Source organism: Coffea eugenioides, chromosome 4 (assembly GCF_003713205.1).
Source record: "Coffea eugenioides isolate CCC68of chromosome 4, Ceug_1.0, whole genome shotgun sequence".
In the NCBI taxonomy this organism is placed as follows: Eukaryota; Viridiplantae; Streptophyta; class Magnoliopsida; order Gentianales; family Rubiaceae; genus Coffea; species Coffea eugenioides.
The window spans coordinates 4,265,296-4,291,757 of record NC_040038.1 but is presented as its reverse complement, the minus strand read 5'-3'; the positions used below and the strand labels follow the sequence as shown (position 1 = coordinate 4,291,757).

At 36.4% G+C, this 26,462-nt stretch overlaps 3 protein-coding genes across 5 annotated transcripts; 2 read left to right on the top strand and 1 right to left on the bottom strand.

The window, feature by feature from the left end:
* Positions 1 to 6,813: 6,813 nt before the first annotated feature.
* LOC113767518 lies at positions 6,814 to 14,169 on the top strand. 3 transcript variants are annotated; one of them, XM_027311637.1, is made up of 12 exons: positions 6,814 to 8,073; positions 8,290 to 8,424; positions 8,530 to 8,674; positions 9,449 to 9,751; positions 10,247 to 10,508; positions 10,929 to 11,011; positions 11,096 to 11,206; positions 11,884 to 11,935; positions 12,022 to 12,128; positions 12,216 to 12,344; positions 12,680 to 12,769; positions 13,320 to 14,169. In XM_027311637.1, the coding sequence occupies exons 1-12, from the start codon at positions 6,833 to 6,835 to the stop codon at positions 13,830 to 13,832; spliced, it is 3,171 nt and encodes a 1,056-aa protein (XP_027167438.1). In that variant the 5' UTR covers positions 6,814 to 6,832; the 3' UTR covers positions 13,833 to 14,169. The 3 variants fall into 3 exon arrangements, with proteins under 3 accessions (XP_027167438.1, XP_027167436.1, XP_027167439.1); XM_027311635.1 differs by having other exon boundaries at positions 10,845 to 11,011; XM_027311638.1 differs by having other exon boundaries at positions 10,845 to 11,011; positions 13,262 to 13,343.
* Positions 14,170 to 15,961: 1,792 nt separating this feature from the next.
* LOC113768039 (chaperone protein ClpD, chloroplastic) lies at positions 15,962 to 21,669 on the top strand. Its single transcript, XM_027312266.1, has 12 exons — positions 15,962 to 16,831; positions 17,569 to 17,726; positions 17,809 to 18,038; positions 18,152 to 18,260; positions 18,335 to 18,465; positions 18,962 to 19,063; positions 19,168 to 19,449; positions 19,546 to 19,649; positions 19,753 to 20,047; positions 20,369 to 20,602; positions 20,725 to 20,958; positions 21,146 to 21,669. Exons 1-12 carry the CDS (start codon positions 16,116 to 16,118, stop codon positions 21,455 to 21,457), a joined length of 2,907 nt encoding a protein of 968 aa, XP_027168067.1. The 5' UTR covers positions 15,962 to 16,115; the 3' UTR covers positions 21,458 to 21,669.
* Positions 21,670 to 22,295: 626 nt separating this feature from the next.
* Positions 22,296 to 25,967, bottom strand: LOC113769538 (U2 small nuclear ribonucleoprotein A'). The gene is made up of 8 exons (XM_027314009.1): positions 25,761 to 25,967; positions 25,555 to 25,595; positions 25,331 to 25,460; positions 25,008 to 25,213; positions 24,397 to 24,570; positions 24,043 to 24,093; positions 23,464 to 23,640; positions 22,296 to 22,594 (listed from the first exon to the last, which is right to left on the bottom strand). The coding sequence occupies exons 1-8, from the start codon at positions 25,840 to 25,842 to the stop codon at positions 22,589 to 22,591; spliced, it is 867 nt and encodes a 288-aa protein (XP_027169810.1). The 5' UTR covers positions 25,843 to 25,967; the 3' UTR covers positions 22,296 to 22,588.
* Positions 25,968 to 26,462: the final 495 nt, after the last annotated feature.

The following is a 26,462-nucleotide window of genomic DNA, read 5'->3' as shown; positions in this document are numbered from 1 at the left end:
GAAGGGCAGGATTTATATATAGGCGTTCTAAAATTAGAAAGTTGGTGACATTTAAAGAAATATAATTATTATTTGGTCAAGTGATCTTGATTGCATCACGTCGTGTATATATATATATATATGTGCGTGTATGCACACATTCACACACAAGCTTGGATTTATACTTGAGATAGATAATTGTCTATTAACGTAAAATTATATTTTGAATCTCAATTAATATTTCGGATATAAAAAGTTGGGGATTGTGTAATGGCATGATTAACGGGTGACATGAGACCTAGACAAAGCGTCCCTGAAATGTTCTTAAGAGTTCAATTACCAGGAAAGTTCTAGCCGATCGGTAAAAAAAAAAAAAAAACATTATAAAATGTTTCCGGTAACAGATTTCGAAGCTTCCATACTTCTTCCGGGTGCTTGCCTATCGCAAACTTACTGCATTATTGTAATCGTGGGAACAATAAAATATTGCAAGTGGATCTTCAAACGAGCTTGAGTGGTCCAACAATTTACTAAACTTTTTTGTTGTAACCTAATAAATTTTTGTATAAAATCCAATAGTTGATTGTAGTGGATCTTGAAACAAGTCGCGATTGATTAATTACACTTGCCAAATGTTCTTTGTTTCCATTAATTTGGTTTAAAAGCTTTTTTCAAAAAGTTAAGATAAGATTATTATTATATTATATGTTGGAGAAAAGAATGAAGTGGATGCGAACCAACGTTACACTACTATTACATACTACAATAGTTAGTTCATAATTCCACTCCCATTTATTAATTATTTCATTTTCACAAGCAAAACAAAAGGCCCTCCACATTGGATTTTTTTTTTTTCAGCAACGGTATAACCTACTCTATCCTAATTTTTTATGGAGAGAGAGGGAACCTAAAGAGACAGTGATAAGGGGTTAGCGGGTATACAGACTTAACTACATCAAGGGAGTGTTATGACACAACTTTTAAATTTTTTTCACTACAGTTGAGGTTTGAACTCTCATCTACAACCCAAGAAGAGACTTAAAATCCTTCCCCGTGACCACTGAGCCATTGGCCCAGTGGTTCCCTCCCCATTGGATTAAGTAAGTATTGCAGTTTTTGCTTGATGTTCTTCCAGTTTGACTATGTATAGGAAAGGGAGAATTTCCGTACCAAAATTAGTTTGCTAAATGCTAGCTTGCCTAGATTTTAGGTTCGTATGTGACGCTAAGTCAACGCTTATTTTTCCATTTGGAGACGACAATGGCTGCCACGCCCGCCATAAAATTCTTCTTCCCTTCCCTGTGTAATCTGTATACTCGTCTAAGCTTCTTGTATTGTAGTTGTATACCTCTCTCTCTCTCTGTATCTATCTGCCTTTTTTTTTTTTTTTTCATTTGGGGTTCTTCTGGATAAACTCTCTAGGACATGACAAGACCGAATGTCAGTCATTTTCATTCATCACTGTATATATAGTTGCAGAAAAGCAAGTGGGTGGGTTTAGCAGCAGGCAGACAATTTTTGATGTGTATATCAAAGTCGTGCACATGTTGGAAACGTCCAAGGCTGCATAAAGCGTGTTTAGCTGTCTCCCTATATCTCTCACATCCCACTTTTGTTTTTTTTTTTTGTTTTAAAGATTTTTTAAAGATTTTTTATTTTTATTTTTTTTTGTGAATAAGAGTTATTGAACTCAATATTGAATGTGTTTGGATAGTAAATTATTTGAAATAATTTTGTGAAAAAAATATTATAGCACTTTTTTGATGTGATGTATGTAAAATAAAATGACGATTAAAAAATATATTGATGACGCAAGCAAGTTAGTGTGTATAAATAAAATGTAAATAATGTGCATTCCAAACACACTCTATATCTCTTATTTACAATTTCTCTCGCTGAATTTATTTGATTGTACTATATCAGGAACTGCAAAAAACCAAATATCCCGAAGGGGTATCTAAAAACTTATCCAAAAATAAGTTTTTCCTTTGAATTTATCCATATAACAAAAGAAGTGATGCACTTGATATATATCAAAAGATTGTACTTGAGTCGCTCCATTTTCCTTACGAGGCATTTATTTGGTTGGACTTTAATTACACATAACATATTTCAAATGGCCAACTCATTTCTAGCTAGCAGCTTTTCAGTCTAGGATCATTGCCTCAAAATGATCTCTTGATTACGTTTGCACCTATATATACGTGTTTAATTGCATAAGAGTTTTTAGGGCTCCTCACTAACTAGTACTCGTAAAAGATACTACTAATATTCTTTAGCCTTGAACATGAGAAAAGTTGTATGAAGAAATATATTTGTAGGCGTTCTAATGTTGTAGTTCCAAATAAGACATGGAACCAATTCATGTATGCAAAAGAGTGCCATGAAGAAAAATAGGTACGTTCTAGAACCCGTTTCTGACCCCTATAATTAAATTTAATTTAATTTTAGTCTAAAGAAGAAAAAATAATAATAATGTATTTGATAAAACATATATATATACATAGTAGTGTAACGTACGTTTAAGAAATTTCATACTATTGAGCTGTTAGTCTAAGATTCTGTTCAGTGTGGCCTGTTTCTCACAGTTATCGGAGCAAAAGTAATTAAAGATTAATAATTGCCAAACCATTCAATAATACTGGGATTGCCACTAATTAATTCAATTTAGTGAATATCAACAATAAAAAATATATACTGGTAGTAGGCAAGGACGCTGCATCACCTGACTTAATCAAAATGTAATTCATTAATTTAGTCATCCCAACGTCAAAACCTCAATAAGAATAAAGTATAATTAAGATGACATTGATATGAGTTATCAATCCCTAATGGCACTAGTGCTTCATCGGAAAATGAAATTTGTACACTTCTTTTTTATTCTTTATATACCAAACATTATCTTTTTTTTTTTTGTCCCTGAATCATTGGATCTTGCTTCTACGAATCCATCTATGATAGATGGTCTGATTCCAAAAAAAAAAAAAAACAATTAATAGTGAGTTTGAAATATTTGTAGTATTCGAGTAATTAATCTAAGATTCTTTCCCTTTTTTGTCTGTTTCTCACATTTATGGGGCCAGAAAAGTTATTTAATATTAATAAATCATTTAGTAATAAAGACAATTTATATCAACACTAATAAACATATACTACTAAATAAGAAAAATGCATTACCTGACAATGCGTATTGATTCCTTAATTATCTTTTGCTTCCCAAAGTCAAATCCTCTACAAGAAAAGTATAGCATGCTTGAAATAAGCGTGAAAAGGTTCTTCATTAAACAAACAAGTTTGTACTTCTTCTTCTTTGTCTTTTTCTGTATTTACGAACAATTTTCTTGTTTCTTTCTTTCTTTCTTTTTTTAAATTCCCTGAAACGAATTTATGTAGGGTCCTTGGACATTTTCTATTTCCGTAAGCTGATATATCCATTTCATTCTGTTGTCCAAATTCATTTCACCATCCAAGAAAATATAATATATATATATATATATTTTTTTTGTAGATTCTTCACTGGTTTTCTCCCAGATAACTAGTGACATGAATGCCCACAAAAGAAAAGAAAAATCTTTTCTTTGTTTCTTGAGCTAATACTACTCTTTTCTTTATATTGACGTTCATGCCAATATAATATGTGATTAACGACTAATCACGCATCTGTGTGCTACCGGAACAATTGATTTCCCTTTTTTTTTTCTTTGCTCTTTCTAGAACAATTATTTGGGATTTTTTTTTATATAGTAATGTAACAATTATTTGTATTTTTTATATATATATGAGACAAAAATGTAGTTAGAAAAATAAAAAAATATATATATTTATGTTGCAAGAAATTTTTTTTTTTTTTTAAAAATCGCTTTCCGAACAAAGCTGCGTTTTGCTTCAAAATTTTTTTGCGTATACTCAAAAAACGCTCGCCAACCCTCACTATCGTTTCATAATATTACTTACTGAAATTTGATACCTTACTCGTGTGAAATTAAAGCGCTCAAGGAAACTTAGGCACCCATCCCATGATGATTAGCTAGAATCATCTTCATGTTTGAACATAATTCCTAGGTCCAATACTTTCTGGTCAAACTCGAAAGGGGCCATAAAAAAAGTGGATAAATCTGTGAAGGGGAATTAGGTAGACGAATTCCAACCCAAAAAAAAAAAATTTTCCAAGTTCAACTCAAGAAACAGTAGTAGTGTTTAGCAAGAGCCCTCTATTTTCTTGAATATGCACTGCGGCTAGAAAATTAGTCCCATCCAGAAAGCCGACTCTTAGAAGCTTTTTTTTTTTTTTTCTTTTCTTAGGGGTTTCCTTCCAGGATGTTTTACGTACCTTGAGACGTGCTAATATACGCGTAGATCTTAACATGACGTAGATGGATGTACGTATCGTTTACTAGATTACCACTACTAGTAATTTCTTAGCATTAATTAATGCAATGCGCTCCTTTCCTTTACTAAGGAAGTATGAATGGAGAGACGAATCGACCATGAAACGTTCTTTTTGACTTGTTGAGTTGCGATCCCAATGTTGTAGTTTGACGAAGGGCCACTGGTAAAACTTGATGTGGTCTGCCGTCAACTGTGAAGACCATTGGACTAAGCTAAAACGCGTAACAGGGAAAGTCGTCAGGGAGTTGGTGAGAGCCTCTTAGCTTAGACCCTCTCCAGCCTCTGAGACCCTCTCTGCCCGTGTATGGATTCTACGTACATGTGCATGCATCCATGGAACAAGGAATTTAAGAACTTGGTATTAAAGAAATTTCTTCACTATTTTCTTTTTTTTTTTTTGGGGTTGAAAACTAAGAAAATTTGCTATCTTTTTCCATTTTTCTTAAAATTTTGAATTTAATGGAAGAGACGAGTCAGATGACAATGAAGACGTAACTTATTTTGTAAGACGCTTTATCTATAACTAAGTGGTCAATGTATTTTGATTTTTCAAGAGATAGGTGGGAACCTTGTGTCTGAATTTGAGCTACTTCATTCCTAATAGTAATGAAACAAAGTCGATGATGTTTGTACAAGTAACAAGCTGGAATTGGAAGTTTAATGATATCATTCATTATATATTTCTCACTTCATACTCCAACTGCGTAGCTAGATGATAACTCTTTTGAGTAAGATAAGTTTAATCGTAATAACAAAGTCCATTTGCTTATGAAAGTTCTAATCGAGTGTTAAGAAGTAGTTTTGATACCTCAGAATAGGAGGTCTAGTTAAAGTTTTACTACTAATACGTTTGGAGCAATATGAATGATTTATCTGGAGCGTTAAAACCGAGATTACTAAGTAAATTATTGCACCATAAGACAACATAAAATGATTGGTATCAACCGATTGGTTGAAATACCTTAATAACTAGTTTGTCACATTCGATGAAAGCATGTCCTAATTTTAATCGCTTTCTTGGGACTAGGGAGCCAATCATCCTAATTAACTTGAGATCTTCTCAAATATTCAGTAGTATACCATGCAGTTTCAGACTGGGAGGGGGATTTCAAGATAAAATAGGAGTTCCAACCTTTCCTCTTTTTTTTTCGCAACGATAACATTTGTATAACCTAATCTGCTGTATTCTTAGAATATATAGTATTTTTGCGTATTAGTATGAAACATTCTTGAATATTGGTGTATCAAAGTAACGACTTAAAAGGCATGAATGACAACGTGGACTAGTTTATCATTGGTGGATTGAACTCATCAGTTTGATTGAAAAACTTTAATGTAACAGCAGTAGAATCTTGTGATTTTGATTAAATTGCTTTTCTCCCGGCCATTGGGGTGCCATCAAAAAGCTATTGGATTACCTTTTAATTCATTATTATAATTTTTTTTTAAAGAGCATTGGATTATCAGCATTTGGTTTTCTTGTGGCCAAATATCTCAGTTTAAAGGAGTTTCAGAGAAGGGTACTTGGCATCTTGAAAGTGATTTAATACTCTTAAAAATCCTGTCATCCATAACCATAACCCTCCAATTTAATCTTTGCCTTTCACTATTTTGTATTCTTAAAAATTAGTATATTCTTTTTATCACCATACAATCTAAAAAAATTACATTCTAACCAACACCTTTAATTATCAAATCTACAGAATTTATTACATATTAAAGGAATACTATAAACAAAAAGGTAAGTACTGCTTTCACCACTATGCCCAAAACTGTACCCCAAACATCATTCTACACAATCTATTCCCCAATATAACAAGTGTGAAAAGGGCAATATTTGACTCCTAGATAACTCTTCGTGAGGTTAACCATCAATTCACTTTATTCCAAGTCCAAAATTCATGGACAATAGAATAAAAATCCATCGTTTTAAACCACCCAGTGGTAGATACCAGGAGGATGGGGGATTGTTGCTTTGCTGCCATGGGAAATTTATTGGGACTGAATGCTCCCAGCCCATTTTGACAAGAAACGAAAGCGCAAGATGGAAGGCCCAATTCCTTTTACCGGTTCAGAATGTCCAAATAAGCTAATAAAAGGAGGCTAATGGAAGTATTGTTGGGCCCAAACCAAAACTACTACCAGGACTGCGGATTAAATGAGGCCCAGATAAAATGAAGCCCAAACTTGCCGAACAAGCTTCTTCTCATGAAGATCAAAAAGGGAGGGAAAATTCAGTTGAAACGTGTAATTTGGGGGAAGAAGGAGGACAAATTTCTTCCCTCCAATTTCTTTCTCGTTTGTAGTCCATCTTCATTCTTTCAATTCTTCCTGTTTTTCCAAAATTTCACAGAAGCTGCTGATAATCAATCTTTTTTTTTTTGGTTCTCTAATTTTTTCCCTTGATTTAATCCACTTAGTTATTTATTATATTTTTTCCATGAATTGCCATGAAATTAATAGTATGATCGTACGCTCAGATTCCTACCATCAAACCCTCAGACGCCATTCATTCAGTCTTTCCTCAAACCCTCCGAAAAAACCCAGAATCGGAACTGTCTGCTCGGCTTCAATTTTCATAAAACCCCTTGGACTGCCATTATTCTCAAAAACTACCCAATCGCCCAGCAAATCATTCCATTTAGAGCCTAATAAACCCTATACAATTGGGCGTGATTATTTTTGCTGCGATTTTCTGTTTATTGACAGGAAAATCAGTAAAAGCCACTGTCAGATTTTATTCAATTCTTCGGATAAGAAGGTATTTTTAGCTGATGGTGTATTCTTTGGTATTGATCAGATTGAATGTTCTTCTCGGGTCAGGGCTTCACTGAATGGGGTTTTCGCCAATGGAATTAGGATACGAAAAGGGGAAGTTGTGGAATTGCATGGTGGCGATGAGATTTTACTTTCTTGTGGCAATGGAAGTGATTGTAATGTAGTTAATAGAATTGGATTTTTTGTAGAAAGAATTGTTTTATCAGAGGAAGTTGTTGATAGGAATGTGCCTAATTTGATGGCAAGTGGCATGTCAATTGATTATGGTCCTGTCAGACTAGCAAGTAATAAATTGGACGTGAAGGCAGGCTTTTTGTTAAGCATGTGTAGAGATATTTTGTGTAGTAATGATCCGATTTCATTTATGAAGAAGCATGCTAATCTTGATGGTAAAATTCGTAGTTCATATTCTAGGAGAAGTGGGAAGAAGTTCATCAGTTTTTTAAAAAGTAGTGGTGTAAAATCAAGTAGCGAAGATCGAGTACATAGGCTAGAGGTCGCACTTTCTGAATCCCCTGCTAATTGTAGAGATGCGGTAGTTAATTGTTATAAGGGGACTATAATTTCTTCTGAGAGAAACACTGGTTCTCAAAGCTTTAGTTTTAATGAGAATGCTGAAGAAAAAGTGGATAATTATCGTTTACAACAAAATAATGGTGTGAATGTAAGTGGCAAACCCAAGGCACTGTCTTTGGACTGTCCGAGGGTGGCGGATATGGCTTTATGTGATAGGAGTAATGTAAGCCAGGATAAGATTGAGGGTGGTTATGTATCGCCACCAGGAAGGAAGTTTTATTTGAACCGGCTTCAGTTCATGGGCCATTGCTCATCAGAAGCTCAAGATGTTGTTTCACTGCCAGAGCTCTTTTATCCTGTTGAATCTCTACAGCGGGTATTTATTGCAACATTTACTAGCGACATACCATGGTAAGTCCACTTCATGTGATTGCTCTTCTTTGTTGTTTGCCTAATTTGATATACTAGGCATCTAGTTCAGAAAGCAATATAAAGCAACACACTATCTCCATGTTTTGCATGTATTGGCTGTGAAATATGTACCCATTTCAACACTTATAAAAAAGTCTTAAATGATATTTATGTTCATGGGTATACTAATTTACTAAAATGTTTATTTTTTTGTAGGTTTCTGTCCTATTGCAGGATTCCTGCCCATCTCCCAATAACAATTGCTTGCCACAATGCTGAAAGGTGTTGGAGTTCAAACCCTGAAAGAAGAACCTCATATCCTTTTACAGATTTTCCGCGTTTAGTTGTGGTGTAAGTTGCATGATGTGGACTCACTTTTATCAGAGAGAACTACGACTTGATAGAGAAGTATGAGGTCATCTACCTGTTATGTAATGTAGTCTGTTGTAATAATAGGTATCCTCCTTTTCCTGAGGTTATAGCTTTTGGTAAAGACCGTAGGAAGTCAGGCATTGCTTGTCATCATCCAAAATTGTTTGTGCTGCAAAGAGAAGACACCCTTCGGGTTGTGGTTACTTCCGCAAATTTGGTGGCAAGACAGGTGGATCTCTTATTCTTCATGTAATTCTGTTGGTCTTATCATTTACACAATCTGAAAAATATGATGTTTTTCTATTTTTGACTTTCGCTTATGTACATCATTGCGGATTTCTGTTATATCCATTTATCTGATTTGCTTTGCTTAATTGATATTTTTTTATGCATAATTGATAATATTCATGAGCAGAAAAGGTTAATTCATATTACAAAATATCTCTTATAAGCAATTGTATTGCTTAATAAGACATGGTGGCTGTATGATCTGTTTCTGGCTACGAAAGCACACAGGGATTTTGGAGAGGTGTCAACTCATGTCCAACCGAAATACAAGCTAGGTTAAACCTTCCAGACTAAGTCAAATTGGCAATGGACCTAGATGCAACTTTTATATTTTTTATCTTATTTGATTAAAGTTAGGTGGGCTGCCCTACTTTCAGCCCGAAGTGGAGGACTAGTAATTTGACAGTCTTTGCAGTTAGAACAAAAAAATTAACATTAATTGGTTATGAGTGAATCCAGAAAGAGTGCTTCTTGAAGCTTTCAGAACCAAATTTTTTAACAATTTTTGTCGATTTGATGCAATCTGCTATTGCTTTATTCTGAAGGGGGAAAAATCAGATTGCTGTGGGATTTCCTGAAAATCCTAATGGTGTTGTCTAATTTTTTTGCTAGGACGGAGAGTATGTTGTTGTGCATCGGTGCTTGTTTAGATGTAAGCATGTTGCTATTATTTGAACAGTTCTGACTCCTTTTGCTTTTTTTTTTTTTACTGCAGTGGAATAATGTGACCAATACAGTCTGGTGGCAAGATTTTCCTCGTTCTTGTACACCTGACTATGGTTCACTATTCAATCAATCATCTTTAGGGGGAAATAATCAAGATTCAAAGTCCGATTTTGGTGCTCAGCTGGCTGGATTTATGGCTTCTTTAGTAGCTGATGTACCAAGTCAGGCCCATTGGATTCTGGAACTGGCCAAATACAGTTTTAAAGGTGCTCTTGTACATCTGGTTGCTTCTGTACCAGGAATCCACACGCCTAAAAGTCCTTACATGTTGCACTCAAGACATTTTCTGTCTGTAAGTAATTTGTTATTAGCACTCAAGACATTTTCATACTTTTTAGAAAGTTCTTTTTCGGGTGCATCCTTCAAGACCTTGTCTTCTACAACCGTTCTAATTTATCTTTACAGTCTATGGGCTTTTGAGCTTGTAAAGCAGATTGATCTGCTTTAGTCATGTATGTGTCCTTGGTGTTTATTCAGTTTTCATTTTTTACTAGGATAATAATCTGGCCAAGCAGTTGTCTGTATGACTTTTCCCTTCTTTACCTGAGAGAATATGAAAACGGCTTATTTCCTTCTTTTACTGTTGTTGTTGCTTGGTATTATTTTTTAAGGAAATTTTCATTTCTTGTTGGGGTTCCAAGTTAAGTGGACAGTTGAATCTGCATGTTGACAGCTTCTTCTGGTCATTGTTCGTGTTGACCATGTTTTCAATACTCTACATTTCATTCACGTTATTGCCATTGTATGAATCTGATATTCTGCTCAAGCACATTGTTTCATATTTTAGGGTAACAAGAACATGCAGAAGTCCTCTGGCAGAAATTTGCTCGGTTCGGTTGAAACATCTGTGGTTGGTATGAGCCACCTTTTCTGCACATCAGTTGATTCAAATGGTGTGAAGCTAAAGAAACTGGCTGCCTTTCTTCGAAAGTGCTCTGAGAATGCATATGGAATGTCAGAGATTATTTTAAGGCGAGAGACTAATATTCTGGCTGATGTAAATGCAGTGAGTGTTCTAATTCCCAATCCAGAAGAGTTTTCTTTGGGAGGTAAAATCAGCTTGCTGACTCAGGTTTTGCATGCTTCTTTGTAATTAAATAATTTTGTCAAGCCATACTATTATATAGGCAGGCCATTATAAGTTCATGTGATGAAGGCTGAGCTGGACCTTAAAATGTCACGTGGCTGCTCTGTAAATTGTACAAAACATATAAACTCCAGTACAACTTAATCTCCAACATGCAGTGCTTTTGTCCTGTAACTTTGTTTTGGATCTCTGCAAGCTGTGTCAAACTATAGATTTCGGTGTTTCCGTCCAGTGAGAAGCTAAGTAGTTTAAAGCTCTGTTTGTTTCTAAGATTAATTTTCTTTTCTTCTTTGGCTAGATTGTGTTCAAATAGGATTTCTACCAAGAGATGTTGCACAGTGGGTAGCTCCACTATCAGATGATGGCTTTTTTGCATTTTCAGCATATATTTACCCAAAGGAAGTCCTCAGAGCAGCCTTAGAAGGAAGCTACATCAAAGTACAGTTGATACTTTATGTCTCCCAAGTATGTTATAAATCCATGTTATGTAACCCCTTTCTATTTTGTATTAAGGAAACCACTATTGAAAGTGAATTTCATCTGTTTCAGGGCCCATGCTTTTCAGGAATTTCAAATTCCTTGAGATGTCAGCAAGTTTCTGCCATATGCTCACTAGTTTCATCAATTCATAGATGTGTAGGCCTTTGGCGTCTTCAAGAGGTAGTTCTACTGGGATTTAGTGAACTATTGTTTTGTTTGTGTAGCCTTAATTATCATACAGGATCTTGTTATTATTGTGATAGCATATCTACCTATGCATAAGTTTTTGTTGAGCAATTGAAAGAAACTCGCAGAAGTTGAAAGGATGTTTTACATTTTTGTCTGTAAACCAATGTACGAGGCTTGTCAACTGTGCAGACTCTCAGCCTGAAACTGTTCATACTTTCTGTTGATTGCATGTTTAACTCCAGTAATTCAATATTCTGAAATGTCTCAAAATTGGACAGCTAGTGTTGTTTCTGGACTTTCTAAAGGGGGACTGATCCTCTTCTGGATTACCTTGCATCTTTTTTCTCTTCTTTTATTGTCACTCCAGTGTGTGTACCATGTATATATCACTATACTAATAGGTTATTTTCTGTGTTTTTCCTACTGTTCTCTTTTTAAGTGTATAGAAATCATTGAAGTTTTGGCCCTAAAAGTTGACTCATTGATGTGGCCTGGGTTGGTTGGATTTAAATAGAGGATCTATGCTGTTTTAAAATTTAAGGATGCTACAGGAAAGTAGTTGGTATATATCTGCTATTGATCATAGAACTGGCCTTTCTGTGGCATAGGACTACATCACGTCCCAGTCCAGAAGCTGAGCTTTTCCACTTTTGCATCTTTGTTTGCAGGTTTTGGCTCCCTACAAATGGCCTGAACACTTAGAGACTGACTTTCTCTTTGGTGAGTATTCCATGCCAAATGCTGAACCATGATATCTGAAACACAGTCTCTATCTTGCAATGTGATGTCAATTTGTCCTTTGTAAGGCTCATCCTCCATTGGGTCTGTGAATGCACAATTTGTGGCTGCATTTTCAGCAGCATCTGGAAAACGTGCAGCACAATTATCTGAATCTGAGGAGTCTGATCCACATGTAAGAACCTATTCTTTTTAGGATTGCAACCAATGAAATTCTTAGTACTTTCATTTGGACTTTGAAGCTGATAACTGGTCCTCTCAGTGGGGCTGCTGGAGTGCAAGTCAAGAGCTAAGAAATCCATCTATCAAAGTCATTTTCCCTACCATTGAAAGGGTGAAAACTGCAAGTTGTGGAATTTTGGCATCTAAATACATCCTGTGCTTCTCACAGGTACATCAACTTGTCTTTCACTTACGAATCATTATTATAGGCATTTTCATTTCAATTTCAGTTGAACAAGTATATTATATATGTCAAAATGGCTCTACTACAATTTAATATTGGGACTTGATTTATCATGAGAGGCTCCACAACTTTTCTTATTTTGCTGCAAGGGACATTAACAACTACCATGTTAAATTTGGATATTACATAAGAAAGTAAACAATCTTAATTGAAAGACAAAGAATTATGATTTTGATTGGATTTGTGCGTAGCAGTACTGATTAATCTGGTTGAAAAGATTTGTTCTTTAATCAACAATCTCATTTTATTTGTGTCGACAGAAAACGTGGCAGAGGTTGAAAAATGTTGGCATACTTCATGATGCTATTCCTTATCCCAATGAGAGAAGTGGGTTCCCTATGCATGTGAAGGTAAAATATCCCATCCGAGTAATATAGGCTCGAAGTTAATTCTTCTAGAGGTTGATTATTATCTCATAAACTTCACTGGAAGATTTGCGGATTAGTTCCATCTCTGCACTTATGATTGAGTAATGACTTCTCTGTTTCGGAGTAGTTGTTTAGTTTCCTGCACAGAATCATCAGTAAGAACATATAACCCTGTTGACTTTCATTATTTTGCTGTTTTTAAAAATATTATGTGCATGTCCTTCACTCTATTTTTCTTTCTGGCTCTCGCAATTAAGCCTCCACCTGACTCCTAAACTGTTTAGTTTTGTTGGTTTATTTCCTACTTGGGACAATTACCTTAACTCTTCTCAACTTTTGGCCTTGCATGGCATAGTGTTGATAAATGATGTGATAGAATTGACTACAGTTTCAAGGTTTAAAGCTTCTTGTGATGTTTTGAGAATTTTGCTCTTTATGGTGTTGTCCTAAAGGATCCTCCAATTTCATTCTCAGGCATATTTGTGTTTGTGCTGAAAAAAGTAAAAAGAAAAGTGATTTTGTTGAAAAGCAGGTAGCGCGAAGAAGGTTCCAATCTAAGACAGATGCTTCTTCCTTTGGATGGGTTTATTGTGGATCACACAACTTTAGTGCTGCTGCTTGGGGCCGTCCGCTTCCAAATACCGTTGACAGAAAGGTGAACGTGAATGAGAGAAATAGTTCAGTATTAGGTTCAAGGATTCATATCTGTAATTATGAGCTCGGAATCATTTTCACCGTTCCCCCATCAGATAAAAAGGACAATGGGGATGAAAAGCACGGAAACTTGGATGACATTGTGTTGCCCTTTGCTACACCTGCCCCAAAGTATAAGCCCAGAGATGAGCCAGCAACAGCCCAAGCGATGAGGGAGGTGCTTACTGAAATGGAGAGAGAGATGGATGCAGCTATAGCAATCAGTGGGGAGTGTCCAGATGAGGAAGATGAGGTATTGGAGGCTGCTGATTTTGTCACGGTGGAGAAGGAAGATGAAAAGGCTTATGCTGAGAGGCTTTGGAGCCAAGTTGATTCGTCCGAGAGCTGTTGAAAGTCATTGAGGAATCAAGCCGACAAAGAGACTACTTGACCTTGGTGAAGGTAGCGCTGGGTCAGAAGTAGATGGAGGAGATTCAAGATGATCCTGAATCCCCTTTTGTTACATTAAAATATCATTGGAATTGCATAAAGGGGGGTATGACTTGATACGTGTTGTAATACTCTGCAGGTTTGATATAGAATATATAGATAGTTTATTTAGACAAGAAATTGCCGATACATAAAGCAGGATTCTGTAAGGTGTAGTGTAGGATTGAATTTCTGTGTGTGTTGTTCACACTCTTTGAAACCATTGCAACGGCAATGCAAGAAGTGAAGAGTAATGATGTACCGAATTCATGATTGTACAAGAAGGATGAGAATAAAAAGATGCAGTTGGAGTAGGTCCCGTCCCATGTCCTCCATTTATTATAATTGATCCCTGTTTAATAGAGTTTTAAACTGATTGTGAATATTGTCGGCTGCCATACCCACAGGGTCTTGGACCTGATGTCCAAAGGCACGGAGACGTACTGTAGTTGTTTCTTGTGATGTATGCAAGGGAAACGTGTTGTAATCGAGATTGCATATGAAATGGAACATTGATTCCAGACAGATTCCTCTTTCTGCTCCTAAAAGTGATTTCCAAATCAAAATTCAAAACCGCAGCATCGGGGAACATGTCACCTTCAATCCCATTGACCAAATGGGTTCTGCAACTGAAGTCCAAATTCAATGTGGCCCAGGCCGCAACTGTTCTGAGAGACGAAATGCCCCCATTGAATTTATTTTATTCACGTGTCCCTTATTTTCCACTCCACGCAACAAAATGTGTTGCAATGATACAACTGACTCCGGTTTAATATCTTGTATTAGGAATCTTGTATTAAGACCCGAGGTGTATTTGTTTTGTAACGTTATCGTGGTGATGCTGCTCGATTACTTGTCCTCATAGTTATGCGAGTCAGAGTCTGTACGGAATCATTCAATTCTGACAAAATTGAAGCAACTCTCTAAATTCTGAAAATTACACGTATTTTTCCATATTTGCAAAGTAGATAAGTTCTACGACACGCTACAAGAATTCAAGTGTCCCAATTCAATTCTTTTCGGAGGGGTGGATTGAGTGATTCGAAAAGAGGGAAAGGAAGGAGTACAAGTAAAACGAATCGGCAAGTAAATAAAACAAAAAAAAAAAAAGGAAAGAGAAAACAAAAACTTCCTTTCAACCAAGGCATTCTTTCCGTGAGAGTCTTCAATTGACAATTACCTTTGCGTGCTTTGATCCGATTGGTGATATGGTCTTGCAAGTTAGACCCAAGACCTTTCCCAATTCCCCACTTCCCCCCAACCCTAATTCTCAATCAAAGCGTGTGTTTCAGCTGCATCCTCGTGTACATTTTCCGCCGACGAAAGCCACCTTAATTTTGTTTTTCCTTTCAGATTCAGAGGCAGTGGGCACAGACTCTTCTGACCAATTTCACAGAATTCCTCAGCACTGTCGTCATTTTAATTTTCAATTTTCCAATTCATCATAAATCACTTCCAAAATGATTTTTTAAGTTTTAATTTATACACAAATAACTCTGAAATTCTAGCCTTATTCACATTTTTACTTTCCTAGAGATCAAAGCGTATATATCTCCACTATAATTAAAAATGACGAATAATTTTGGACGTAGTAAGATTTATATTTTCTATATTTAAACAAAAGTTTCGCACTAGCAGTCGCGTGCTATCGTACAATATGCAACTTCATTCATTCAAATTTTAAATTTTTATTTATTTAAATTTTTCGTCCACTAATAATTCAGAATGATCGATTTGTAACGTAATTAAAATTCAATCGATGATACTCTTTGATTTTTGAAATATAAAAGTACATAATGTAAGTATTATAATCCTAGTCTTAAAAAAGGAAATTTGTATTTTTCATAACATATTATTGTTCCAAGTTTCCAACGACATCAATCTAATCTTAAAAAAGGAAGAAAAACAAAGTGAACAAAATAACCAAAAAAAAAAAGAAGAGAAATCTCGTGTATAAACGGACACGAGTGTAGAGCCAATTTGCCAAAGGACCCCGTCCCGAAATATATACCTGGCTTTTGACGCCAACTACCCAATGAATCGCAATTACTCCCTATTCTACTACTATTAGACTATTGCTTGCTTTCTCAATTCTCCTTCTCCATGTGCTAGCTTTCCCAGCAAAAAGTCCCCATGTACTTGAAATACCTCTGCAAAATCTAAACTTTAACCATTTTGTCTCCTCACAATCCATTCAGTTTTCAAGATGGAATTATCGTGTTCATCATCTCCGCTTTCAGTTCATTCCATTCCTCAAGGTCACCGCCGTCTTTCTCCCCACAACCGCCACCACCACCGCTGCCGGAATGTTATTTCTCTTTTCCCCAGCTACCCTCCTTCTACAATCACCAGCACCAGCACCAGCACCAGCACCAGCTGTTCTTCCTCTTCTTCTTCTTCTTCCTATTTTGGGATTTCGATTTCTAACAAAACCAGGATTTCTCTTTCGTCTGGAAAAGCTAAGTCAAACCGATCGTTGTATATTGTAGCTGGGGTGTTTGAGAAATTTACTGAGAGAGCAATTAAAGCGGTTATGTTTTCCCAAAGGGAGGCGAAAGCTTTGGACGTAGAAATGGTGTATACCCAGCATCTTTTGCTAGGACTTATCGCAGAAGATCGTGCTTCCGGTGGGTTTTTAGGCTCTGGAATCACAATCGAGATGGCTCGCCAAGCCGTTAAGAGCATTTGGCATACCGATACTGATGCTAAGGAGGAGAATGGTAAGGGTAATGGGAGTGGTCTTGGTCCTGAGGGGGCAGAGGTCTCGGCCACTGATGTGCCGTTTTCGCCGAGCACTAAGCGGGTTTTTGAGGCTGCCGTGGAGTATTCGAGGACTATGGGGTATAATTATATTGCGCCGGAACATATTGCCGTTGGGTTGTTCACTGTTGATGATGGAAGTGCTGGCCGTGTACTTAAGAGGTAGTAAATTTTGAATTAGCATATTTTTATCTATGAATGCTTTTACTCGCTCAGAATTGCAATTTTTTTAGTGCTTTATATTGGTCTTATATGGACTGCTGAAACTATTTTTGCAACTTGTGATCAAAGACAAAACTAGGAAGGGGTGGCAAAACAAGTCAACTGGGAGGTAAAAAGATAAAGATCATTGTAATGATGATTTCCATGAATCGCTTCAATGCATTTCGTATGTTTGGATTAATGATTATGAGAACAATTTGAATCATGAGTTCTTTGAACTTTTTTAGCCAAGTATTTTCTGTGATCAAATTGTAAAGTAATTTTGTTGTGCTTTCGTGCAGTTTCCTGAACAACTTATAGGAGCTGGGAATTTAAAAAAAAAATTACAAAAATACAGAGACACAAACAATAAAATTTCAAGTAGAAGCTTCTTTTTTCTAAATTGTTTGGGCTGTTTCTCTATTTTGCCAAATTTTCATTTCTTGAGCAGTGGAACATGTTGTGTCAAGTTATTTGTCGATTATCACTGGCGCTACTGGGTGAAATATTTGTTAAGAATGTTTTCAGTAGCATTTTAGCATTTTTGGCTAATAGTATGTTTAAGTTGGTTTACATGCCATCTGTTACTTCCTACAATGGTCCAAATGTTTCTGGTCGAATGTGTCAGGATATAAAGCAATATACTTTTCACAAATTTGAAACTTTCTCTATGTGAGGCAAGACTAAATTGATTTCAGACTAGGGGCAAATGCAAATCACTTGGCAGCAGTTGCCATCACCAGATTAGAAGGAGAGCTAGCCACGGATGGCAGAGATCTTCCTAGACGGCCTCATGAAAAAGCTCCTGCTGCCAAAGCCAGCATCGCAAGATCCTCTCAAAGAACTGGAGATAAGAGTAATCATTCTCTTATTCTTGTTCTTGGTTTCTTAATGACTGGAACAGGAATATCTGATTTAAGGTTTACCCTTTTCAATAGAAAAAAATGCACTGGACCAATTCTGTGTGGACCTTACAGCACAGGCGAGTGAAGGTCGCATTGATCCTGTGATTGGCCGAGATACTGAAGTACAGAGAATCATTCAGATACTCTGCAGAAGAACAAAAAATAATCCTATTCTTCTTGGCGAAGCCGGGGTTGGTAAAACAGCAATTGCTGAAGGGTTGGCAATCAAGATTGCGGAGGGAAATGTGCCTTTCAGTCTCTTGGTGAGCCCGTAGGGCCATCATTGAAATTCGTCAAATTCTTTTATCTTAATTAAACTATGATTCGTATATTCTGCTCTGTTTCTTAAGATAGTTGTGCTCTTCATTTTGCACAGACAAAGCGCATAATGTCCTTAGATATAGGTCTATTAATCGCAGGCGCAAAGGAGAGAGGTGAACTGGAAGGACGCGTGACTACATTACTTAAGGACATCAAAAAGTCAGGTGTGCCCATTTCTTTTTGGTGCATTTGAAGTAAGTCGTCTACTGTGGCTTAACTTGTTGTGACAGCATTGCAGGCAATGTCATTGTTTTTATTGATGAGGTCCACACACTTATTGGTTCTGGGACAGTAGGACGAGGCAATAAGGGATCTGGTCTTGATATTGCCAATTTATTGAAGCCATCACTTGGACGGGGTGAGTTACAGGTAATACTTCTTCCTTGGTAGATGCTTTAGTGTGCATTATGTTACCGGATACTCATTGATACCTGGACAAGAAATCATGTTACACTGGTATGGTCATGGATATTGTAAGCTCATGTTTCTAATCTTAGCTTGGAATTAGTAGCCGAAAAAATGAAGTCAATTGCTGCCTGTGAACACGAGTTTTTGATCATGGCCTGTGGCTTAAGAAGCAAGGGCAAGTGAGAAGCAGAGCCTAGTTTGATATTCTGGAAAATAAGCTAAGAAAGTATAGTGCTACAGTTTTAATCGTCAGATCATCTGGGTTGCTAAGCATGTGGGAAGAAAATGGATTCGTCTGTATTAGGTTCATAAAACAAATGATGACAAGAGTAGGCATGAATATAAGGCTTTGAAAGTATCTCTTAGCATTGTCACCACTCATGCACAATGAAGTAGTTGGCTTAAATTGTGGAATTAATTGATGCTTGAGCTACACTGACATATCGACCTGTTACAGTGTATTGCTTCTACAACCATGGATGAATACAGATTACATTTTGAAAAGGATAAAGCATTAGCCCGAAGATTCCAGCCTGTCTTAATTGTTGAACCTAGCCAGGTTTTGACTTCATTACTATCTTTTTAATACTTATGGTATTGACAATGCTACAAAGTATCTTTTGATGCCTTCCTGCTGATAAGATGTTCCATGCCTTTCTGTAGGAGGATGCAGTCCACATACTGTTGGGATTGCGTGAAAAGTATGAGTCTCATCACAAATGTAGATACACATCGGAAGCCATAGATGCTGCTGTGCATCTGTCAGCTAGATATATACCTGACAGATATCTTCCGGATAAAGCTATTGATCTCATTGATGAGGCAGGAAGTAGAGCACGTATGGAAGCCCATAAGAGGAGAAAGGAAGAGCAAACTTCAATACTTTCAAAATCACCAAGTGATTATTGGCAAGAAATTAGAGCTGTTCAAAACATGCATGAATTGGTAATGGCATTATTCTATGTTGACTCAACAGACTTTCTATGGAATTTGAGTGACTCCCTTAGTCTAATGGCATTGATCTTATCTCTCTACTTGCAGGTCCTGGCAAGTTCATTCAAGGAAAAGGATGATACATCCAAGAGGGAAGAAGATAGCAGATTCACTTTGGGACCTCCTCTGCCTTCCATTCCTACAGATAATGAGTATGATTTTGCCCTTTATTCAATTGTAACTAGATAAATAGACTTCCGTGCCTTTAGATTGAATGCAGTGTACTTTTTTTTAAACAATTCTCTTTTGCTGCAGTGCTTCAGTGGTTGGACCTGAAGAAATTGCAGTAGTTGCTTCTCTATGGTCGGGGATTCCAGTTCAGAAGCTTACTGCAGATGAAAGGGTGCTTCTCTTGAGTCTTGATGAACAGCTTAAGAAAAGGGTTGTTGGTCAAGATGAGGCTGTAGTTGCCATATCTCGTGCTGTTAAGAGATCCCGCGTTGGCCTAAAGGACCCAAATAGGCCAATTGCTGCAATGCTTTTCTGTGGCCCCACTGGCGTCGGCAAAACTGAACTAGCAAAAGCTTTAGCAGCGTGCTATTTTGGTTCAGTAAGAACTTGAGCCTCTATCGTAACTATGTTATAGTCAAATACTTTATGCTAAAAAAGAACAATAAAAATATTAATGTCCCTATGAATATCACGTTTACGAAGTGAAAGGCCCTTATTGCATCCAACATTCTAGGAATCTTCTGGAAGTTGAGTAGTTTGGGACCATCCTGTTTTGTTTCACTATATTTGCTACAAATTTTGCTTATGATTCTTTCCTTTCTTGTTATCATGTCTGTGTCTTACAGAGTTTTTACATACTGCATTTCGTTTTTTCCCAAATATGGTAATAATTAGTTATTTTTGATGACCATGGTTGCAGGAGTCAGCCATGCTCAGATTAGACATGAGTGAATATATGGAGAGGCATGCAGTGAGCAAGTTGATTGGATCACCCCCTGGTTATGTAGGCTACGGTGAGGGAGGAACTCTTACGGAAGCTATCAGGAGAAAGCCTTTCACAGTCGTGCTGCTTGATGAAATAGAAAAAGCACATCCAGATGTTTTCAATATTCTTCTTCAGATGTTTGAAGATGGTCATCTTACTGATTCTCAGGTTTGAATTCTCAAAATGGTGGATACCAAATTCAAGCTATTCCTTTCAAATTTTTGAAGTTATGGTTAATTATCTCATATTGTGGCTTCTTACATCTCTATTCCATTGAATTTTGTTTATAGGGTAGAAGAGTATCATTCAAGAATTCACTTATTGTGATGACATCTAATGTGGGTTCCACTGCCATCGTGAAAGGAAGACAAAACTCCATTGGTTTCTTCATTAGTGATGATGTCTCTGCATCATATGCTGGAATGAAAGCATTGGTAATGGAAGAGTTGAAGGCTTATTTTCGTCCAGAATTACTTAACCGGATAGATGAAGTAGTGGTGTTTCGCCCTCTGGAGAAGCCACAGGTTCGTCTTTAATGATTATTCAGTAATTATTATTCTTCAGAAGATTTCTTCTGCCTCTTATGAAATCTATAACAGCACCCCTGACTATTCAGCTTGTCCATTTTAACAGTGTGGGATAAGTCGCTGGTGGCAATTCTTTAGCATTATCGATTTCAGTAACCATTTTTTCTTTCTTTTTATTCTTCAGATGCTTGAGATATTAAATCTGATGCTTGGTGAAGTGAAAGAAAGGCTTACCTCCTTAGGAATTAGTCTGGAGGTATCAGAAGCAGTGATGGACCTCATTTGCCAGCAAGGGTTTGATAGAAGTTATGGCGCTCGGCCTCTTAGGAGGACGGTCACTCAAATAATTGAGGATCCCTTGAGTGAATCTGTGCTTTCTGGAGATTACAAGCCTGGGGATGTTGCCATAATTTACTTGGATGATTCGGGTAACCCTGTTGTCACCAACAAATCAAGACGGAGTATCCATTTGTCTGATACATCCTCAGTGTTGTAAATGAGTCGTCGAGGAGAACGTCCACACAAATATAGTATACACTTTTTAACTGAGAACGCACCTAAAAAGTGTACATAATCTATTCATTCTTGTACAGACTGAATTACACAGCCCAGAATTATTCGTTGGACAAGCACCGAAGGTCATGAATTCACATATACATTTTTCCAAAATGGTTTATGCTATATATGATCTGCTTTTTTACTTTTGAAGGAGGAATTACTGCCATCAACTTTGTACATACTATTGGTATATATTACTTACTATTGCCATTGTCAACTGCCCGGATAGCCAGTGATATTATACTTTGGTGTTGCAACCGGTTAGCAATTTGCAAATGCCGTAGGGATCAGAGAGTTGGGGAGAAATACTATACTTCTTGTAACACCACTTGTGGTGACAGCATTTCAGGCAATGTCATCATTTATTCGATGAGGTCCACAGATTTGTTGGTTCTGGGATGGTAGGACGAGGAAATATTAGATAAGGGATGTTATTCAATAGATCTTGCACCGTAATTCCTGTTCACTCGATTCCAATCATGCATGCTTCTTCAGCAGGTGAGATTTAGAACAAGATACATTCACTTTCTTACTTGTACGAATTGCTTGTTTTGTTGCAACATATCAACGTCCTGATTAAGGAGCAAAAGTTTCAAGAGGTTAATTTTGCCAAAATCATTATTCTTTTCAAGTAGTCTGTTCAGACATTTTTTTGACAATTATTAATGCCACATTCGAGGGTATCATTGCAAAAACATTCTCAGACATCCGGCATCTAATCAGCAAGATGCATTTTATACTGCATACACATTCTTCAGCAAAACTTAATCACAAAGTTTGCAAGCATATACGGCTATAATTCTACCTTCATTGCCTTTTGGTGAATCCAAAATTGTCAAAAGGTAATTCTGAAAGATACAACTTAACCTAACGATGACTAATATGCTTCCAGTTCAATGGTTACGAAAACGTGGTTAGGAGTACATAAGTGTATCTCTAATTGGACATAACTAGTATCTGACCGACCAACCAAAAAAAAAAAAAAAAAAGAGCTGCAGGCCATAATCCTCAAATTGTCAACCGCTTTTCAGTACTCCAGAAAACTTGCAAATGAAGCAAAGCCCACTCTTTACTCCTGAAAGTTGACAATTTATACAGTTGAAAAGTATTAGACCTAAAACAAAGTTCATTTGATACTTGAAAAGAACTTGTAAAAATGTTTTGCACTCTGCAAATAATACAGTTTAACAAAACTGGGCTACAGGACATAAAGAAATCAAACTAGAATGAGACATTAGCTATTCCCTACACTTTTAATCCCACCCCCCCGGGGGGGGGGGGGGGGGGTTTGTGTGAAGAAGGGAAACTGCTTTACACATTTTGAAGCCATCAACTAGGGGATGTGAGTATGAATCGTCATTGCATGCTTGAGATAAGCACACAAGTAAATATAATTGCTCAAGTAATAGCTGCAGTCATCAATAAAACTGCACAAAACCGAATAAGGAGAAAAGGGAAAAAGAAGAAAGCAGAGTAGCCCGTCATAAATAAGTTCTAAGGTTTATGAAATGTCAATATCCTGATTTTCTAGCAGCAGTAAGTTGTGAATCTTGTGATTTAGGAACTAGGTCGGAAGAATACCAATGTTCAATAGCTATCTTGAAGAGGCCTAATACAAAAGTGAAGTGAGCCGAACAGATAATTGGTTAATCATTCATGTACTATACCATGCAGTGAAAATGTGTGCGGTTGATGCTGAAAGTGACAATTCAGGAATAGGTCAAGCACAGCTAGATTTTTGCTGAGCAAGCGGGTTGTAGCAGTTTTCATATGTTATAACAAAATTTATGATCATTTCAGCTATTCCAAAGGGGTTTTTAATCAATTCAGATTAATGACCAGATTTTCTCAAGCAAATTCTATTTACTACGGTCACAACATTTATGTAACTGGCCAAAACAAGAAGTTCACAGCAAGAGTAATGACAAAGTTACGTGGCAAGACCTGCTCCATTTCTTCAGGACCATCATTCTTATTTTCAGATTCAGCCTTTCCAGGTTGATCATTGGTTTTTTCTTCACTATCAGTAACCATTTTGTCCTCTCTGGCATTTTCACTTTTACCTGCATCATCAATCTCTCCAATGTTTAAATCAGCAGGAAGTTGGCCAGTTTTCAGTGCCTGCACAAAAGTTAACACCATTGGGTGCATCAGCTGGAATTTAGAAAAGTAAAGGTTGAAGAACTAGAATTAAAGATGGAAATGAGTAACAGATTTGCCAGACTGAAAATCTGCACCATTCCTTCTTTCCCTTTGACAGAGAGTACTTTCCATCCAGAGAGTACTTTCCATCTCAATAGTCAAAATTCCTTCACTACAAAATGCATATAACCTCCTTTATGCCTTTTTTTTCAAGATACTTAGTCTCAAAGATTTCAAATTCACATGTTTGTAAAACAAAGGGAAGTATAGGTGATTTTGATTACAATTTATGTGTATTCTATGCAGTGAAAGGACCACCAAGATCAGAGCAGAATCAAATGTTGTTTATAATTCTTCATATGGACTTGTAAAGAACTTCACCTGTTCAAGCCTTGCCACCTCTTCCAGAGTTTGGGAATTCACAATTGCAGCCTGCAGATGTACACCAGAATGTTAATAAACTAAAGCAAAACACATCCAAAAGACAGGTAGGGCAGTAGAACAAAGTCAAGCAAGAAGAATAAATTTCAGAACAGCAGTCACAAGAAGAATCTTAGGTTTTGGGAGTACAAATTGAAACTGCTTTTTATGTACTAAAATGCTCCATAATCATGAACTTGAAACTAACAAAAAAAATTTTCCTTGGGATCTAGAATTGATAGAAAAGTTAAGCTTTTAAAATCAATAGTTCAGTTTCTGAAAAAAAAAAATAAAAATAAAATCTGACAAGAATACCTTAATAGCTAAAATTTGTTCTTGTGTAGGAGCAACTGCTTTAGGTGCTTGCTCCTCCTTTGGAACCTCTGGGGTGCTTGGAACCTCACCGGGTTCAAATGTCTTTGTAGATACCTTTTTAGCTTCTTCTTCAGCTTCTTTAGATGCAAATAGACTATTTGCTTCAAGTCGCTCCTGTTTCAACGAAAAAGAAAAAAGTCTATATAAATATTCCAAACCAATTAAGCTCAAAAGTAGTGAGAGGTCAAAATCCATATGCAAAAGTTATGCTATAATGTATGGTTGAAAAGAAACACTATATAACTTACTTTCTCAATCATTGATGTAATCAGCCAGCACCAAAATGCTCACATTCTCAATTTGTTTCCATATGATTGCTAATATTTAACACCCTTCCACTAGAGAATAATTATTTACTTCTGTTATTTATGAGTTGGAGCGACCAAATAAAAAACTCTCTCAACTTTGGCTTAAGTTTCTGTTTAATTTCCCAAAAAAAAATCCAATATTCCAGTCTCAAAACTAAACAAGCACACAGTATTAAAGCACTTGCAACCCGAACTTTAGCAAATAAAAGTCAACATATCAGTTGCAGCAATAATTACGCTGACCTTTTGTTTCACTTTCTTGAAATCCAACACACGCAGAGACTTAAGTTTGTGGATGACATACAACCGATAATTGGGTTTCTTTGTAATATTGTTATCCAGCAGGCTAAGGAATTGCAACTTGGGAAGCGATGCTAGTGGATCAATCTCAACCAAGTTAGTCAGTCTGTTGTTAGTCAGGACCAAAGAATGCAACTTTGGCAATAGCTCTGCAACGTTAAAATGAGACAAAGTAAAAACATTTTTCAGTTAATTAAAGAAGAAAAAGAAGGAACTTGTTTTGAAGCATGATATCCACTAACATTTAATTGTATTAAGGGTCTCACCTCCAAGGTTGGGATTAATTCGAGTAATCCTATTGTTGTTCAATAACAAAGTGCCAAGCCGGTTAAGAAACGGAAAGTTTTCGAACTTCACTATCTCATTATCGGACAAATCAATGGTGTCGAATTGATCCTGAACATACAAACCAGCATCTTGAATTCAAATAAATTCCCCAAAAACAAAAACCCACAAAATATTCTCGTTGAAATAAGGAGGGAAAGCTAACCTCAGTAGCACCCAAGTTCTCAATGACTGCGATCTTGTTTCCTTCACAGAAAAACAGATAGTAGCAATTAATTTAACAAAAGAGTTTTCAATCCAACGGATATACTTCATGAATTTTAGAAATTTCAGAGGTAATTGCATCAAAAGAAGGTCAATTAAGAACGTAAGTAAAACCTTGTGTAGTAAATTAAGAGAAAGGAAGGGAACCTCGAAGATCTAGCTCGCGCTCCCGAATAGCATTGAAAAAATGAGGGCTTTTCCACATCAGGTCTGCTGTTAATCTCACCATTCTTTCCGGGTTGGGTTGTTGGTGGTGGTTCTACTCTTCTTTTGATGATTCGTTCCCACTTCCTAGAGAGGACTGCCGGGGCAGGGGGGTTTTGCTGCTTCGCAAGAGTGACAGAAACAAAACCCTCAGCTTCCCACGTTCTTGAGCTTAAAACTGAAATTTAGACGCTGCAGGAGTGTAAAATTACATATATAACCTCCGGCTTTTCTTTTTGTTAATTTCTTTTTGTTTTTCTTGAAAACTTTTTTGCTTTCTGGTTGTAAACAGGATGAATACTTAATAATAAGAATTTTTCGTGTCTTTTTTTCTTTTCTCTTTCTGGTAATAACAAACTTTTAAATCACGCGACAGTCTTTAAATATGTCATTATTTGAAATAATTTTTGTGCTTATATCAACAACACATTTTTCAATAAATTCTATTTATTTCACGTAAATTAATCACAAAAAAGATTAAATAATACACTATCCAAAGAATTCGCAAAAAAGTGCTATAATAATTATTAAAAATAATATTTTAAACAATACACCATCCAAATCCAAATATATACGGTGAATGCAAACTATTTGCTATAGTCTATCATGATGCATAAAGTTGTTTTTCTTATGATAGAAACAGAA

Excerpts from the sequence above, each read along its gene's own strand:
- LOC113768039 (XM_027312266.1), top strand. The coding sequence starts at position 16,116 with ATGGAATTATCGTGTTCATCATCTCCGCTTTCAGTTCATTCCATTCCT. Across the intron at positions 16,832-17,568 it reads GCTGGCCGTGTACTTAAGAG|ACTAGGGGCAAATGCAAATC; the intron begins GTAGTAAATTTT and ends AATTGATTTCAG. Across the intron at positions 17,727-17,808 it reads TCAAAGAACTGGAGATAAGA|AAAAAAATGCACTGGACCAA; the intron begins GTAATCATTCTC and ends CCTTTTCAATAG.
- LOC113767518 (XM_027311635.1), top strand. The coding sequence starts at position 6,833 with ATGATCGTACGCTCAGATTCCTACCATCAAACCCTCAGACGCCATTCA. Across the intron at positions 9,752-10,246 it reads ACTCAAGACATTTTCTGTCT|GGTAACAAGAACATGCAGAA; the intron begins GTAAGTAATTTG and ends TTCATATTTTAG. Across the intron at positions 11,936-12,021 it reads AGAGACTGACTTTCTCTTTG|GCTCATCCTCCATTGGGTCT; the intron begins GTGAGTATTCCA and ends GTCCTTTGTAAG.
- LOC113769538 (XM_027314009.1), bottom strand. The coding sequence starts at position 25,842 with ATGGTGAGATTAACAGCAGACCTGATGTGGAAAAGCCCTCATTTTTTC. Across the intron at positions 25,596-25,760 it reads GCGCGAGCTAGATCTTCGAG|GAAACAAGATCGCAGTCATT; the intron begins GTTCCCTTCCTT and ends TTTTCTGTGAAG. Across the intron at positions 25,214-25,330 it reads AATTAATCCCAACCTTGGAG|AGCTATTGCCAAAGTTGCAT; the intron begins GTGAGACCCTTA and ends TTAACGTTGCAG.